This window comes from Amphiura filiformis, chromosome 1, assembly GCF_039555335.1.
Source record: "Amphiura filiformis chromosome 1, Afil_fr2py, whole genome shotgun sequence".
Lineage (NCBI taxonomy): Eukaryota > Metazoa > Echinodermata > Ophiuroidea > Amphilepidida > Amphiuridae > Amphiura > Amphiura filiformis.
The window spans coordinates 5734171-5748405 of NC_092628.1; the positions used below are offsets into that span (position 1 = coordinate 5734171).

The window sequence follows — 14235 nt, forward strand, 5'->3', positions numbered from 1 at the left end:
AATACCTCCAGCTACCTGCAAAAAGCTCCGTGGAATGAATGGTAACGGTGCATTATTAAGTGGTGTGCTCCCGCTTTGGTAGTATGCGCCCTGATTCCCTATAGCCAGCCCGTCGTGTTTCTATACAAAACATCTATTTTTGTATACGTACTGTAAAGTACGGTAAAGTATGATGTTTTGCTTATGCAAAACTACATGTTTTTCGTAAGTATGTGTTTTTGCATATGCAAAAGTACATACTTTTATAAAGCATGTAGTTTTGCATATGCAAAACATCATATTTTGCATAGGTATCTGCTTTTGCACGCAGCACCGGGCCCGGGATGAGCTTGAGTTCACGCGCTTCTTCTAAGGGATTTCGCTAAACTAAATCCTAGGATTTCTCGTGAAACAAACTGGCAACATATTTATTTCGCCAATGATTGGCAATGGCGGGTTGTACGAGTTCCGAGAGTGAATGATAGAATCGCAGCTAATTTTGCAGACCTTAAATGTATGTGATTTAAGAATCAAAACAACTATTGTAATATTTTAAGTTCCTCATTAATGGTTGATGAATTCATATCCGCATTAGAGTTAGAGGTCAACCCAGTAGGTCAGTAGGTGACCACATTCAGAGCTGCGGAACCCAGACAGTCATGACAGTAGACACGGATTACGGAAATATTCTACATGTTGATGTTCCATGTATCCATGCATGCATGATCCATGTCAACATGTAACTGTAAGGCTAGGCCAAAAGGGGGGGCAAGCATTTTCGGCAGGTCGAAAGGGGGTCAAGCGGTTTTGGCAGGTCGAAAGGGGGTGCAAGCGATTTTTGGCACATATATATTTTGGGCACCGTTTCTATATTACGCCCTAAAAGGTGTAGGAAAACATTACGAACACGTTCAAATATGCGCTCGCATTATATGATAAGACAATTTCCGGTTTTAAATTCAGGTTCCCAAAAATCTTAGTGTGTAAATGGTAAAGGGGGGCAAAGATTTTTGGCATGCGAAGGGGGGGGGCAAAGCGGTTTTTGGCACGTCAAAGGGGGGGCAAAGATTTTTGGCACGGCCAAAGGGGGGGCAAGCGATTTTGGCAGACCACTTTGAGAATTCACCACCCCGGGGGTACACATAATTATTGCACAACCCCTAACTCGGCATACTGTTTTGCTGGCCGGACTACATGCAAATTATATGCCAATGAATTACAACAGTCAATAGCCATCCATGTTAGCCCTAGCGGCCAGTGGCGTAGCCAGTGGGGGGGGGGGCAGGGGGCCGGTGCCCCCGCTCGTCATGGCCGTCGGTTCATGTAAGGCCTACAATGTAATCTGAGGAACCCATACCGTGCTTAGCTCTGCTAATCACGGCATGGGATGATCTGTATGCAGAAAGCTAACGCAACGTAATTTCAATTAGAGCTTGTACGAAACCATACAAGGCTCCAGAAGCTAATAAATAGCTGTTTGTCATAATATTAATTACACGGGTTGTGGTACTTCTTACCTAAACGTTCATGTTTGAAATTGTAATTAATACTCCATTATGAATCCAGAAAGTTTTCCAGAGCACACAATTCCAATGCAACTTCAACTTTTAGTGCCGTAAATACGAAATATCACATGATTAGGTGTCACATGGTACCTGTCAGCTCTGTGGCAAAGCGATGACGTCACTCTGCTGAGGCTGTTTATGACTTCGATTTTAGTGCCGTAGGGTTGCACGAATGCACGTACCGAATTTTTTAGATGCGTTTTTCATCTTTTTTGGTGATTGTAGGCCCTACAGTATACAATGCAGCATACATGTATGGTTCTTTTCATAAGGAACGTAGGATTAGTTTGATGAACAATTTAGAGTGAGTATATGTGCAATTTACTGACAATCGACGCGCTAAAACTGAGATGCCTCTTCTGTGCAAACTTAAAATAGGGCAGCATCAATAACGAAAATGTCATACGGTACCGATAAATGACACGTCTGTTTTGCCCGGTTTTTTTAAGTTTGCCTTGCGAACTATGTAAGGCCGTCGGTAGACGGAAGGCGTTGGTGAAAAAAAAATTGGGTTAACAATAGACTGTTTTTTACCCAGGGTGACAGAAAAAAGGGGTGAATTATGAAAAATTGTGAATGAAATTGAATTTTACATAAAAATTTTTATGTTGCATGTGTTGGGTATAAAATGGGTACCGCCTATAATCCTTTTTTTTTGCTCTTCACTTTTTAAAACCATGCAAAAAAAATTGGGGTCAACTTCCGTCGGCAAAAAATATTTCCGTCGGTACATTTACAAGTTGTGCCCCCTCTGTTCCAAAATCCTGGCTACGCCACTGAGCCCTAGCCTAGCCCAGTTGTAGTAACTACAAATTTCGAATGTTTGAGGACTTGTTCTCAAGTGGTAGGGTGCCTTCAGTGTTAATTATTTTCATTATAAATGTCGCAAAATATTGATATTGACTATAATTAACAACCTGTTTCACCTCTCCATATATTCATACATTGCTCACCTGTGAGTTTTCATATCATATTTTGTGGTGAAAAATGATTACAAATGTGTAATTTGCGATGAAATCTTAACAGCCAAGTCATCAATGTTCATGGAGTGATGGAGTCAGACCAAGTACTGTCCTTTTGACACTCCTGAAAGAACTGCCCAGGAGGGTACACCCATCGAATGTGTGTCATCAGCCCTCAGATCGGAACCCATGGATTCGATCCATGTACCAGGAGGGAGCTACATGTAACGTAGAGCATTTCCCTTCAACCATCTCCGTTCTCTCACTGAGGAAATCTTGAAACCAATTTGCCATCTGCCCAGACATTCTGTAGTGGCAAAGCTTGTGAATGAGCCTCCTAGATGGAGCACCTTGTCAAATGCTTTTGTGAAGTTTAATATTGACATGTCCACCAATTTGCTGTTCTCAAGATGTTTACCATTAGGCCAAAAATAAAAGGTTTGTCTCAAAGCTCATGAGTGGTTTGAAAACAAATGCGAAATGTGATTTTTTTTATTATTTTTTTTATTCCGACTTTTTTTGTGTATTTTTATGAAAAAAAAAAAAAAAGTCTGATTTTCGCTGAATGATTCCGGAAAAAACTATAAAAAATCTGCATTTCTTTTTTTTTTTCAAATCATGCGATTTTACAAATCTTGCGCCCAAGCTTTGACAGTCAAAATAAGCTGGGTTTCTGTAGACCTGCATGCTCTAATTAGCTAACTAAAACCATGTTGGCTATTGCTGAGGATGGAATATTGTATCATGGCAATGTACAGTGGCGTAGATTTCTTTTTTGACATGGGGGATGGGGTTGGACAAAATTTCTTGGAAGTATAGTGAATCCAGCACCTTTTTGGGACTAAATCAGTGTAATGGTACAAATTTGCGCGAAGCGCGCGGAAAAATTTAGCCATTGAAGCTAAAATTATGAAATATGGTGCAATAGCTGCATTATATACAATGTATTCGCGCAAAGCGTGCACAAATTTGTACTTTGGGGCTAATATGGCCAAATATGAGGTTAATTTGCTTATAAACCCACATACAATTACAATTTTACATTATTTTATAACCAAATTAAGGTATTTACCGAAAGTGTGTGCATGTAAACCGAACTAAGAAGCGAATTAGCGCGAGTGATACATGTGTATGTCGACTGAGAGAGAATACATAAAGAGATTATAATTATTTTCTGTAACTTTTATTTATTTTTGCTTTTATTTTGTTTACAGTAGTTGAGTAAAGTGTGATCAGTAAGCAAGTAATATGGCGGAACATCTGTTTGACCGAGTGCTGAGTTTCTGTGTGAAGAACACTGGACAAGATGACAAGTAAGTTATCAGAAGATAAAGAAGATCTGAAACCTTCTAGCCAAACATTTTGACATTCCAGACAATGTTAGACTAGTTTCCCTGTTTTTCTTCAGCTTAATACAACATTAGAGGCAGGGTTCGAATTTGGCTGTATCGCATAGCAGTTTGCTCCACATTTTGAAGTAACTGCTACCCAATTTTACATTTGTATAGCACTTTTTATAGTGCTTTAGTATATGGAAGTATCCTGATTATGAGGGATTAGCCAAAAACTGCTACGCAAAAATTTTAAACGAATTCGAAGCCTGATTAGAGGAAATTTCACGAAAAAAATCCAGAACAAGCTTTAAAGGTTACTTTCAATGTTTAAGATTCTGAGGGGAAAATTGACTCAGTCTAACTGTAGAAATTTGAGTACAAAATGCTTTGTTGTTGTATAGGGTGCACAACTTATAAGTTCCCCCCTACATATTTTTTAAAATAAATCGAAATATATTTGACGAAATGCCAACCTGTAAAATGATATGGGTAGCCTTATTTGTTTTACACATGTGGACCAAATTTTAGCGTCACACGTCATTGCGTTCAGTCACAGTGGTTCATTATGTAAAAAAAGGAGACCGTTTTAAACAGTGTTAAAAGTTGCATCTGAGTCCATAGGACTCATCTCAAACAATACAGTAGGCCAGGGATATTCATGTGTTTGTAAAAGAAAACGTAATCTTTGGTATTCTTCTTCTTCTTCTTAAAAAGCAAAGCAGATGTTTTTAATGATAAATGTCTGAGATGGAAGGGATATGTACTGCAGTGAGAATAGACCACATTGCCAGTAGTTCATCACATGTGAAAAGTCACATTTTAATAATGCCGCGTTTGCCAGAATTTCTTCGCAGTAGAGGAATAGGTTTGCTGGATGAAAATGTACCGGTGAAAGAAATTGCTCGTCGTATGGGCCAGCAAAATCTCCTGACATGAACCCCATTGAGCATCTTTGGGACCATGTTAAAATGAGGTTGACCACCTTATCAATGAAAACACAACAGTGCAAGAGCTAACCCGAGCAATCCAACATGTATGGAACAACATGGACCAGCAACGGGTCCGAATTTAATAAACAGCATGCGGCGACGTTGCAATGCACTTGTCAACAGTGCAGGAGGATACATCCCCTGCTAAACATCTAGACTTTAAGATTTATTTCCATTACAAACACATGGACAGGCCTAACATACTGTATTGTTTGACAATTGACTCCTATGGACTAAGGTGCAACTTTTAAAACTCCCTCTTTTTTACATAATGAACCATTGTGGCCAAACGCAATGATGTGTGACACTACAAATTGGCCCAGATTTGTAAAACAAATAAGGTTACTCATAACTTTTACAATTTTACATTTCGTTAAATAATTTTCGATTTATTTCAAAAAGCATTAGGGGGAACTTATAAGTTGTGCACTGTATACATCAAAATGTAAACATGTCCAATAGAGTACATATTTGCATTGGTATTAAAGTGGACCACAACACATGTAAATTGGAATGATATCTTAAGGAGGGGTTTATTACAAATGCACCATTTTGGGTTTTAGTTTCCCTGTTGTTTAGAAAGTACTGATAGCAAAGTGTTAGCAAAGCTCTGAATAGAGTAGCCTCAAGCCCCTCAAGCCCCCACTGGTCATGTGCCTACATTACCGGCTGTCAACAAGGGTGATTTTGAGATGTCCAAGTATTTGTGTTTGGATTTCTCATTAACTTGGAACAACCGATGCCCACGTACACTACTTTTACATCTATGTACATGGGTAGTATTGAGTATTGTTTTTACATCATAAATTAAGTGAAGGGTAGACTTGGAATATGCTTGTTTTCTCCATTTTTATCATGTATCATGCTACCCCGTTACTTGTTTATTGAAATTGATTTAATCTCATATTATTCCTCACTATTATCTACAGGAAGTCATCTGTGCGAGTCACTTTGGAATTGGAAACTTTAACAACACCTCTTTTGAGAAAGGTAAATCTACATTCCTGTTACCAGATGTGTATCTTTGTTTGCAATATGCCAAGAGTAATGGCAATAATATTATTAAACTCTTTACTGAGGTCATAAATTGCCCGATTGGCAGATTTGTACTAAGGCTGGCATTTTCGGTCGGATGGCGGGTACCGCCGAGATTACATTACCCGGTAGGAAATACCCTCCTCGGTACCGAAATTCCAAAAAAAAAGTTTTTATTTTTTTCGGTTTTGTAGTGTCCCTGGACCTAGACCTAAATGCTAGGATCATTCATGGTTGACCTAAAAAAAAAAAAAAAAAAAAAAAAAAAAATTCAAGATGTTTTGTATTTTTAATATAATTTGTATTCATGTCATAGTCTATTAATGATTTCAAAAGGCATTGAATTTGAATGCATTTTGAAATCATTAATAGAGTATGACATGAATACAAAGTATCGATTTTCATATTAAAAATACAAAATATCTTGAAATTTGTTTAAAAAAAAATTTTTTTAGGTCAACCATGAATGATCCTGGCATTTAGGTCTAGGTCCAGGGACCTAGACCTAAATTTTTTTTTTTTTTAATGCAATTTCGGGTACCCGGTTACCCGCCCGAAAAATGCGGCGGGTACCCGGGTACAAAATTACCCGAAAATGCCAGGCCTAATTTGTACTATCACTACGCATAGAGATATCAATTAAAATGTCAAGTCTGATAATAAACTTGCAAATTTAAACCCCAAGAGATTGAAAAAGTGTCAAGCTTGGTGTGTAAGCATAACCTAAAGCCATGCTTTCTCTGTGATACGGAAAAACAGTAAAATTCAGAAATTTGAAAATGCCACAAAATAGTGAAAAACTGTGCAAAATGTCTAACTTTTGTCTTGATTTGTAAAATAAAACAAAGAAAAGTGATTATTTAGCAGTAACCAACCATAGATGATTTTAATGGCGATGTTGAGGGGAGACTACAGTAAAATGGTACATGTAAGACAAAGTACACTTTTAAAACATGTTTGTTTTCACTTTTCAGTGCTTTATAGTGGAAAACGGAAAATCACAGAAATCATGCAATTTGTAACACAGATTTTAAATGTTGTAACACAGCGAAATTGTGGCTTTACTATAACCCCAATATCTCTCGCCTTATTTTGCTTCAGGAGCTCCATGTGAGGTTGACTGATGATGCGGATCCATTCTTTCTTTACAATCTTGCTCTTGGAGAGGAAGACTTTCAGAGGTAGGTGGAATCATATTTGATGTGATCAAGCAAAATAAGTCTTGAAGTCAGAAATTCTAGTTTGCAGATATGGGGAGATATGTGTCAGTATTTCTTATATAATTTCTTTGTTTTTGTGATGCATGACTAAACTTTGAACAACTTTCCTAACAACAGCTCTCCTATAAAACAAACATGGGATTTTCAGTGAAATGAAGTGAACAAAGTCCTAGTTCTAGAAGTATAAAAATGTGGATTTTTATTTGATCTGACTTGAGACTGATTATATTCTTGTTTACATTGACATTACATATAACTATATCAGCTTTCTGAGATGTTTGATTTCTAATTTGATTTCTGTTCAATGATTTCAAGATGTACAATGTAATTCCAGTGTTGAATTCATCCATCCATGCATGCATTAATGACAAGTGCGCCTGAAATTCAAAGTTATATGTGACATAAGTTAGACCTGTGGCAGTGATGCCAAACATAACTCTAATCCTTATACCAATCCTAATTTTATTTTTTGGAGTGGAAGCTTTTATTAAAAAAAAAAATCTTCTAAACCGTAACAACTTGTAATCACAATTCACTGAAAAACTAGACAATTCAATTTCATTCTGATGTAAACAATGTGACATTCCAATTAAAATCCATACAACCCCTATGGAAGACATGACTTCAATAACATCCGGCCGGGATTCCCGCTCCAAGCAGATATTCAATAACAACATCAATCGCTTTGAGAAAGCCAGAAGGTTTCTGGCGAAACTGTCAGAAGAAAAACGTAAGTTTTTCCTTTGGTCTTGACAAAGAACTTTAATTAGATGACTTTAATCTCCCACACAGGGAGTGTGAATTTCAAATGGGGTTACCTCTATGGTCGTGTGTCTTGAGCTCGCCACCAAAAAAAGGTGGCGACGTTACATTTTGCCAACGTCGACTCAAAACAAATGATGATATCTCTGTCAAGCAAGAAGTTATTGTCATGCTTGTGGTCTCATTTCCTTGCTAAATAAAATGCACTTTCAACCCTGTAAAAAGAAATACTTGAACTTTTTTAATACTGACACTGTGCTTCATAGAATTCAGAATGGGCAGGGTGGCGGTGGTGGGGGATGTGGTGGTGGGGGATGTGGTACACACAAACTCTATGGGATTGGTATTTTTAGTGCGTAATCTGCTTCTGTAAAGGCTGTAAATTGGATTTGGACTCTATTTAGCATCTAAAAGACTAATGACCTTACAGCTAAACAATTCTACTAATTGTTTTTAATCATTTATGATTGGTTTAGTCTAGAAAATACAAACATTTCCATACAAAACTACCCGTTGTCATATTAAACACTGTAGTAAGTAATGCAGATGTCTTCAAAATCTAAAAGTTACTGTAAAATTTTAATTACTTATCCTATCATAGTCAAAGTATAGATTTTCTGAAGGGAAATTTGACGAGGAATCTAAATATGGACATATTTTTTCTGCATGGGTTAGGGGGAAAATGTTTAGGTTCAAAATATGTTGAATTGTAAAAAAATCTAACATACTTTGGGACACCCTATATTCCGAGATTACCAAACAGCTATGGTTTTGGTTTCTTCCAAAGTCAGTTGGCTCTCCATATCCTCTAACCAAATGAATGTTGTTTACTTCCAGTTTATTACTGGAAGTTGGTAATAAGCAATGCATTGTGTGGCCCATTTTTTATCAAAATCTTTTTTATTCCACCCTGTATAACTTGCAGGTCACCCTGTATAATGAGTTGAAATGTATATATTTGAATTGCCTATGCCTTCAGCTTTCCAAAAATGTATACTTTTGCTAGTTTAGGGTTGATGATTGTGGAGATAATCTAATTATAAACCCGGTTGGGGTAAAAATTCATAATATTTGTCATGTAACGCTAAGGGTGGCGAGTTCAGGACACACGGCCCTATACGAAATCTGCACTCCCTGTGTGGGGGATTAAGGTCATGATTGTATGGATTTCAGTTGGAATATCCCAATTTAAACTGTCTATATTTATATTCACTAAACATGAAATTTTTGCATTTGTGACATGATCAAGGGGAATCAGTGGCGTAGCTGGGATTTTTTCCAGGGGGGGCAAGCCTGTATGGGGCGGGGCCCAAATCCACCAAACAAAAATTTTGCCGCCCCTTCCTCAACAGCCCGAAAAGGTTTACCCAATTTTTTTTCGGTGGTTTGAAAAAGTGAAGAGCAAAAAAGTAACTAAAAGTAACTCATTTTGATATATAGTTCCATTTTTTAACACAATTTTAAAATTCTCTTTCTCTTTCTTTGCCCCTTTTTTCCATCTCTCTCACTCCTTTATAATTTTGCCCGGGGGGCGGGGACCCAAATAGGCATTACCAGGGGGGAAATTGCACCCCCTGACCCCCGGCAGCTACGCCACTGAGGGGAATGAGTCACATGTCGACCCCGGTCGAAAATGAATTTTACACATGTTTCTAAAGACGACATTGAGAGCTTTCAGAAACTGAAAATCCCATGTTGATACAACTTTTCTTTGCAAAGTTACGTCAATTATCAATCACTGAAAACAATATAAAACAAAAGAATTTTACCACTTTCTTTGTCAATATCTCAAAATCAATATTAGCGACATCCGACTCATTTCCCTTGATCGTGTCACATTTGTCCATATTTTATTTGTTCTTTTTAGTTTAAAAAGTCAACAAGGCCTACTGATGGATTTCGCTGCATTTCCACAAAAGTTCATTGAACTGTTAGAAATATGTTCCCAAGAAGAACAGAAGGATTTACCAAGGTACTTACTGTAATTATTTTGATAACTTTAACATAGTGTAGCAAATAAGATGGTTGAAATTATTACTCAAATTAACAGCCAGTTGTGAACTTGAGATAATAGACTGCTCTAACTATTGCATTATATTTGGATATACGTGAGCAAGGTCTGCACCACAAAACTAATTTATAATTTTAAAATCAGTTAAACATCAATTATCTGCACAGTATGTATGGTACGCAATTTGCCAGGTTACCGTGATCAGTGAAAGAAAACCTTGTATCTGATATTGTTATAAACACATCAAAAGAAATAAGTCCCCCTCTGAAAATTTCGCCATAACATCGTAAAGTAAAACTTTGTACCAATAAAACTTACTTAGAAATAATTATATGATTGTTTACTAAGTGTTTTGTGAAAATGAAAGATGTCCATGACTTCATGGCTGAATGAACCCAAATTGAAGACAAAAACTGCCCTTTCCAAAAGTCACAAAGTAGGCCTATGCTTGTTAACTGCAAAGGCGTGTGGGACAAGGAATGGAACTGGCCATCTTACAACTCACTGTGCTGAACTCTGCACCAAGGGGATTTGCATGGCTGAATGATCAAGAATCGATACGTTACAGTAAATGTTCACTTGGTGAGGATTTTAAACTGCACTCAAACACATGGGGTTTTCCATTAGTAACAAGCCATGAATCAACTTTTGTGACAAGCATAGGCCTACTTTGTGACTTTTAAAAAGGGCAGTTTTTGCCTTCAATTTAGGCTCATTCAGCCCTGAAGTCATGAAAATCTCTCATTTTCACACAGCACTTAAACAGTCATATAATTATTTCAAAGTTAGTTTTATTGGTACAAATCGAAACCTTACAATGTTATGACAACATGTTCAGAGGGGGACTTATTTCTTTTGATGTGTTTATTATTCTTACTCCTTGGTACTGCGACAAATTTCTTGTTAGGAAATAAATATTAATCACAAGTTTTTTATTTGTGGCTAGCTAGTAGACAGGTTGGTGTGCCCCTCGACATGTCATTTCGCCTGGGTTTGAAGACATCAACTGATGTAGCCTCCCTAGTCCTTGTAGGTAGGAGGTTCCATTCTGACAGAAAAGATGATGGGACAGTAAGTTTGCACAACGTCTCCCATCAGACCCCTTGCATTGGTGGATTTAGTAAGATGATCATAATAGTTAACCAACTTAATCAAACTTTATTTTGTGATGTATTTAGATTTATCCTGCATCTGAATCGCATTGATACCATGGAACATGGTATTGCTGAGTTATCTGTGGTGGAAACCAACCCATTCAAGCATCTTACACACCTGGCTCTCAAACTACAGCCAGGTAATGATGCTGAAGTCAAGAAATATTTGGCAAAATGTCTGAAAAAGTTACAGGTAAGATGAGATCAAACAGAAAAGTAAAAAAATAATTGCATGATTAAGTTTGTTGCATAGGCATAGTATAAAATTGATTCATGAAAATCCTAAACCATCGTTGTTATAGAGGGTATTCATTCCTGCCAACTACTTCGATTTTAGCAGAGTCACTCCGATTTCCAGAGCTTTAAACCCCCTAAAATCAGAGTACTCTGATTTTCTGATTTAAAAAAAATATATATATATTTTAATTTTTTAGTTCCATTAACCATATTGTGTCACAATTTAGGGTCTATAACTTCTTTTTTTTTGAAACCCAAAACAATACAATTGTGGCCTTGAATACCGCGATCACGTTTTGGACTCTGTTTTCTAGGTTTTCAATGTTGGCAGGTATGAATATGACTCATGACAGAGTCATCCTCATTGAAATCAAACTCTTTCCTCCATAAGGTAACATGCGGCCAATCCACAGCTTGGTAGCGTGGCGCAGTAATATGTGAACGCGAATATGTGTCCATGCATTGACAAAAATCAATGCATGAATGAAGCACACTTATCAAAGATCCGCTGCTATTGGTTTGTTGCCTCATGAATATTAATACTGTTTATGAATGTTTAATATCCTTTTTGAAATGTTAACAGGTGGATCATAAGCATGTTTTAGCAAGACTTGGCAACACAGAGTCCTCATTATCTCAGCAGTTACAAAGTGCACAACAAGCGCTATCATTACGGACCAAAGAGTTGGAGTCTTTACGAGCAGAATGGAATTCGCATTCAGAGAGCCTTGTATCAAAACAAAAACAAGAAATGGCAGAAGAAAAACAACATGCATTGCAGGTTGGTGTTTTGGGTTTGGTATGAACTGTTAATTGCTTTGGTTTTGAAAAAATATGAGAAAAATTAAAATTAATAAAGAAAAAATATGAAAACAAAGGTGTGCTTGTGTTCAACTTTCGTTGTGCGATATTATGATGGTTAGCCACTCTTGACACCCCTGTCATCTTCCGCTCATAAGTTTTAACTTGTTTTAAAGTTGCTTTTAAGGTTGCTTTTAAGATACAGCATTGAAACTTAGCAGACAGTTATAAGAAGGATGAATATATAATATATGACAAAATGACATTGTTATGTTGAGCCATCACCATATGCGGTTCATTCTCTACATGTAACCTTTTTATGGGACACCTTGTATATCTACTATGTAATACTGTAGAGTGGGTTAACTTCAGATTATGACAAGAACTAAACAAGATCAATATTGAAGGTTGACAAAGTGTGTGTCCTAAAAGGTTACACATAAAGGTAAAAAAGGGCAATAGAGGAAAAAAGCATTTTATGTCAGAAACAAGTTGAACGTTTCAGCTGTTGTTTTACTATAAATGCGTCACTCAATATTGATTGATCTAGTGTGGAAATATAGTGTGAATTGCACTCACAATTTGATTTTATTAGGTCATTTTACTGTGAGACCCAATTTCACTTTACAGCACCAATATTTTGAATGCGAGCACACATTGCGTTATAAAAACACATGTGAAACTTATTTAGTTCAAATTTGATTTTGTCTTCTTTCTCTTAATTCTTTCACTTCATACTTCACACAATTCAAGTTTTTCTAAGCCCTAGCAAACTTACTGGATATATTGTGTAATCCATTTCAATCTGCATGCATTTCCTTTAAACATTTGCAAACCCCACCCATCAATTGGTACATTTCTCTATTCTGTTATTGAAACTTTACAGAATAAAGGTATTGAAGTAATGGTAAGTGTGAACATATAACAACAAGTAATTTTTTCCACTTAACCAGGAGTAGGGGCAATAAAAGAGTAGGGGCAGTAACTACTTCAGTGCCAATTGAGGTTAATTAACCTCAATTGGCACTGAAGTAGTTACTGCCCTTACTCTTTTATTTCAAAATCTACAGTATGTACATGTAGAGTGTGCTCTTATTTAAAATTCTGATGCCTTGTGGACAAAAATTAAAATTGGGTATCATTGTAAAATGCTTCATAAAAGAAAACGATAAATGCCAATTCCTACTTTCACACAAAGTTACTAATGTATAAAGCATTCATATAAAGTTATAAAAACTGAAAAGTTCAACCTGGCTCTAAATTAAATATATTATGGTTTCTTAATTTGCTCTAGTGCACTTTTTACTTGCCCTGTATATCTTCACATATATTTCAAAGCAATACTGATTGCTTGTAGAGTGCACCCTAGAGACCAATGTTTTTTCCATTTTACCGGTGAAGAAAATTAAGTGTTTTGGTGGAAAACCAGTTTATGTCATAACTTCTTGGAGAAAACTTTGTCAGACAAATTAATGTCATTATAAGCCTTGCTTTAATCCAAACACTCCAAATTCATGCTAACAATAATGGGGTGCAATTTTGCAATTTGAAAACTGTTGGAAATTGGTATTGCAATTCGCAAAACGGAATTGGCCTTTTAGAAAATGGAAAACTTTGGTCTCTAGGTACCCCATATCATTGTTGCTATCATTGTACACAGGTTCAGCGTGAAGCAGAGAAACAGTTTAGCCGAGAGAAACATGATGTGGAGTCTAGACATCAGAAGCAAATTAAACAACTAGAAACACTCAATGCTGAACTACAGGCTGCAAATAAGGTAACACTTCAGGGCGCACACCACCAAATCAATGCGCCATTTGTGTAACCCTAATGAGTTCCGGTAAAAACAGAATAATTTTTGAGGTAGTTTGGGCCTCTCTGTGGATTTATAATCAAAAAGAGAAGCATGTTATAGCTTAAATAAAAGATTAAGACCTATACATGAACTTGGATCGCCCAAAAAGTTGCAAAACACAATTTTTGAATAAAGTAGGCCCGCGGATTGAAAAATGGCCAGAATCGGGTTTTCAGGGTATAGAAGGGGTCGAAAATGGTCATGGTGCTGTTTGAGCGCCCATATCTCGAAAATTAATCAGAAGACTACCTGTACATTGAAACATATATTAAAATTTCATCGATTTGCAATCGATTGGTAGTATTTTTATAGTCAGTTTGTTGCCGAAAAG

General features: G+C 36.7%; 1 protein-coding gene across 1 annotated transcript in view; it reads left to right on the forward strand.

The window, feature by feature from the left end:
• Positions 1-419: 419 nt before the first annotated feature.
• The window catches only part of LOC140161961 (spindle assembly abnormal protein 6 homolog), a 65377-nt gene continuing 51561 nt past the window's right edge, over positions 420-14235 (forward strand). The window contains exons 1-8 of the mRNA XM_072185527.1: positions 420-493; positions 3721-3819; positions 5759-5819; positions 6966-7045; positions 9714-9818; positions 11036-11204; positions 11832-12029; positions 13710-13826. Coding sequence (XP_072041628.1) covers positions 3755-3819; positions 5759-5819; positions 6966-7045; positions 9714-9818; positions 11036-11204; positions 11832-12029; positions 13710-13826 — 795 coding nt within the window. The 5' untranslated portion in view covers positions 420-493; positions 3721-3754. The remainder of the gene's footprint in view (positions 494-3720; positions 3820-5758; positions 5820-6965; positions 7046-9713; positions 9819-11035; positions 11205-11831; positions 12030-13709; positions 13827-14235) is intronic.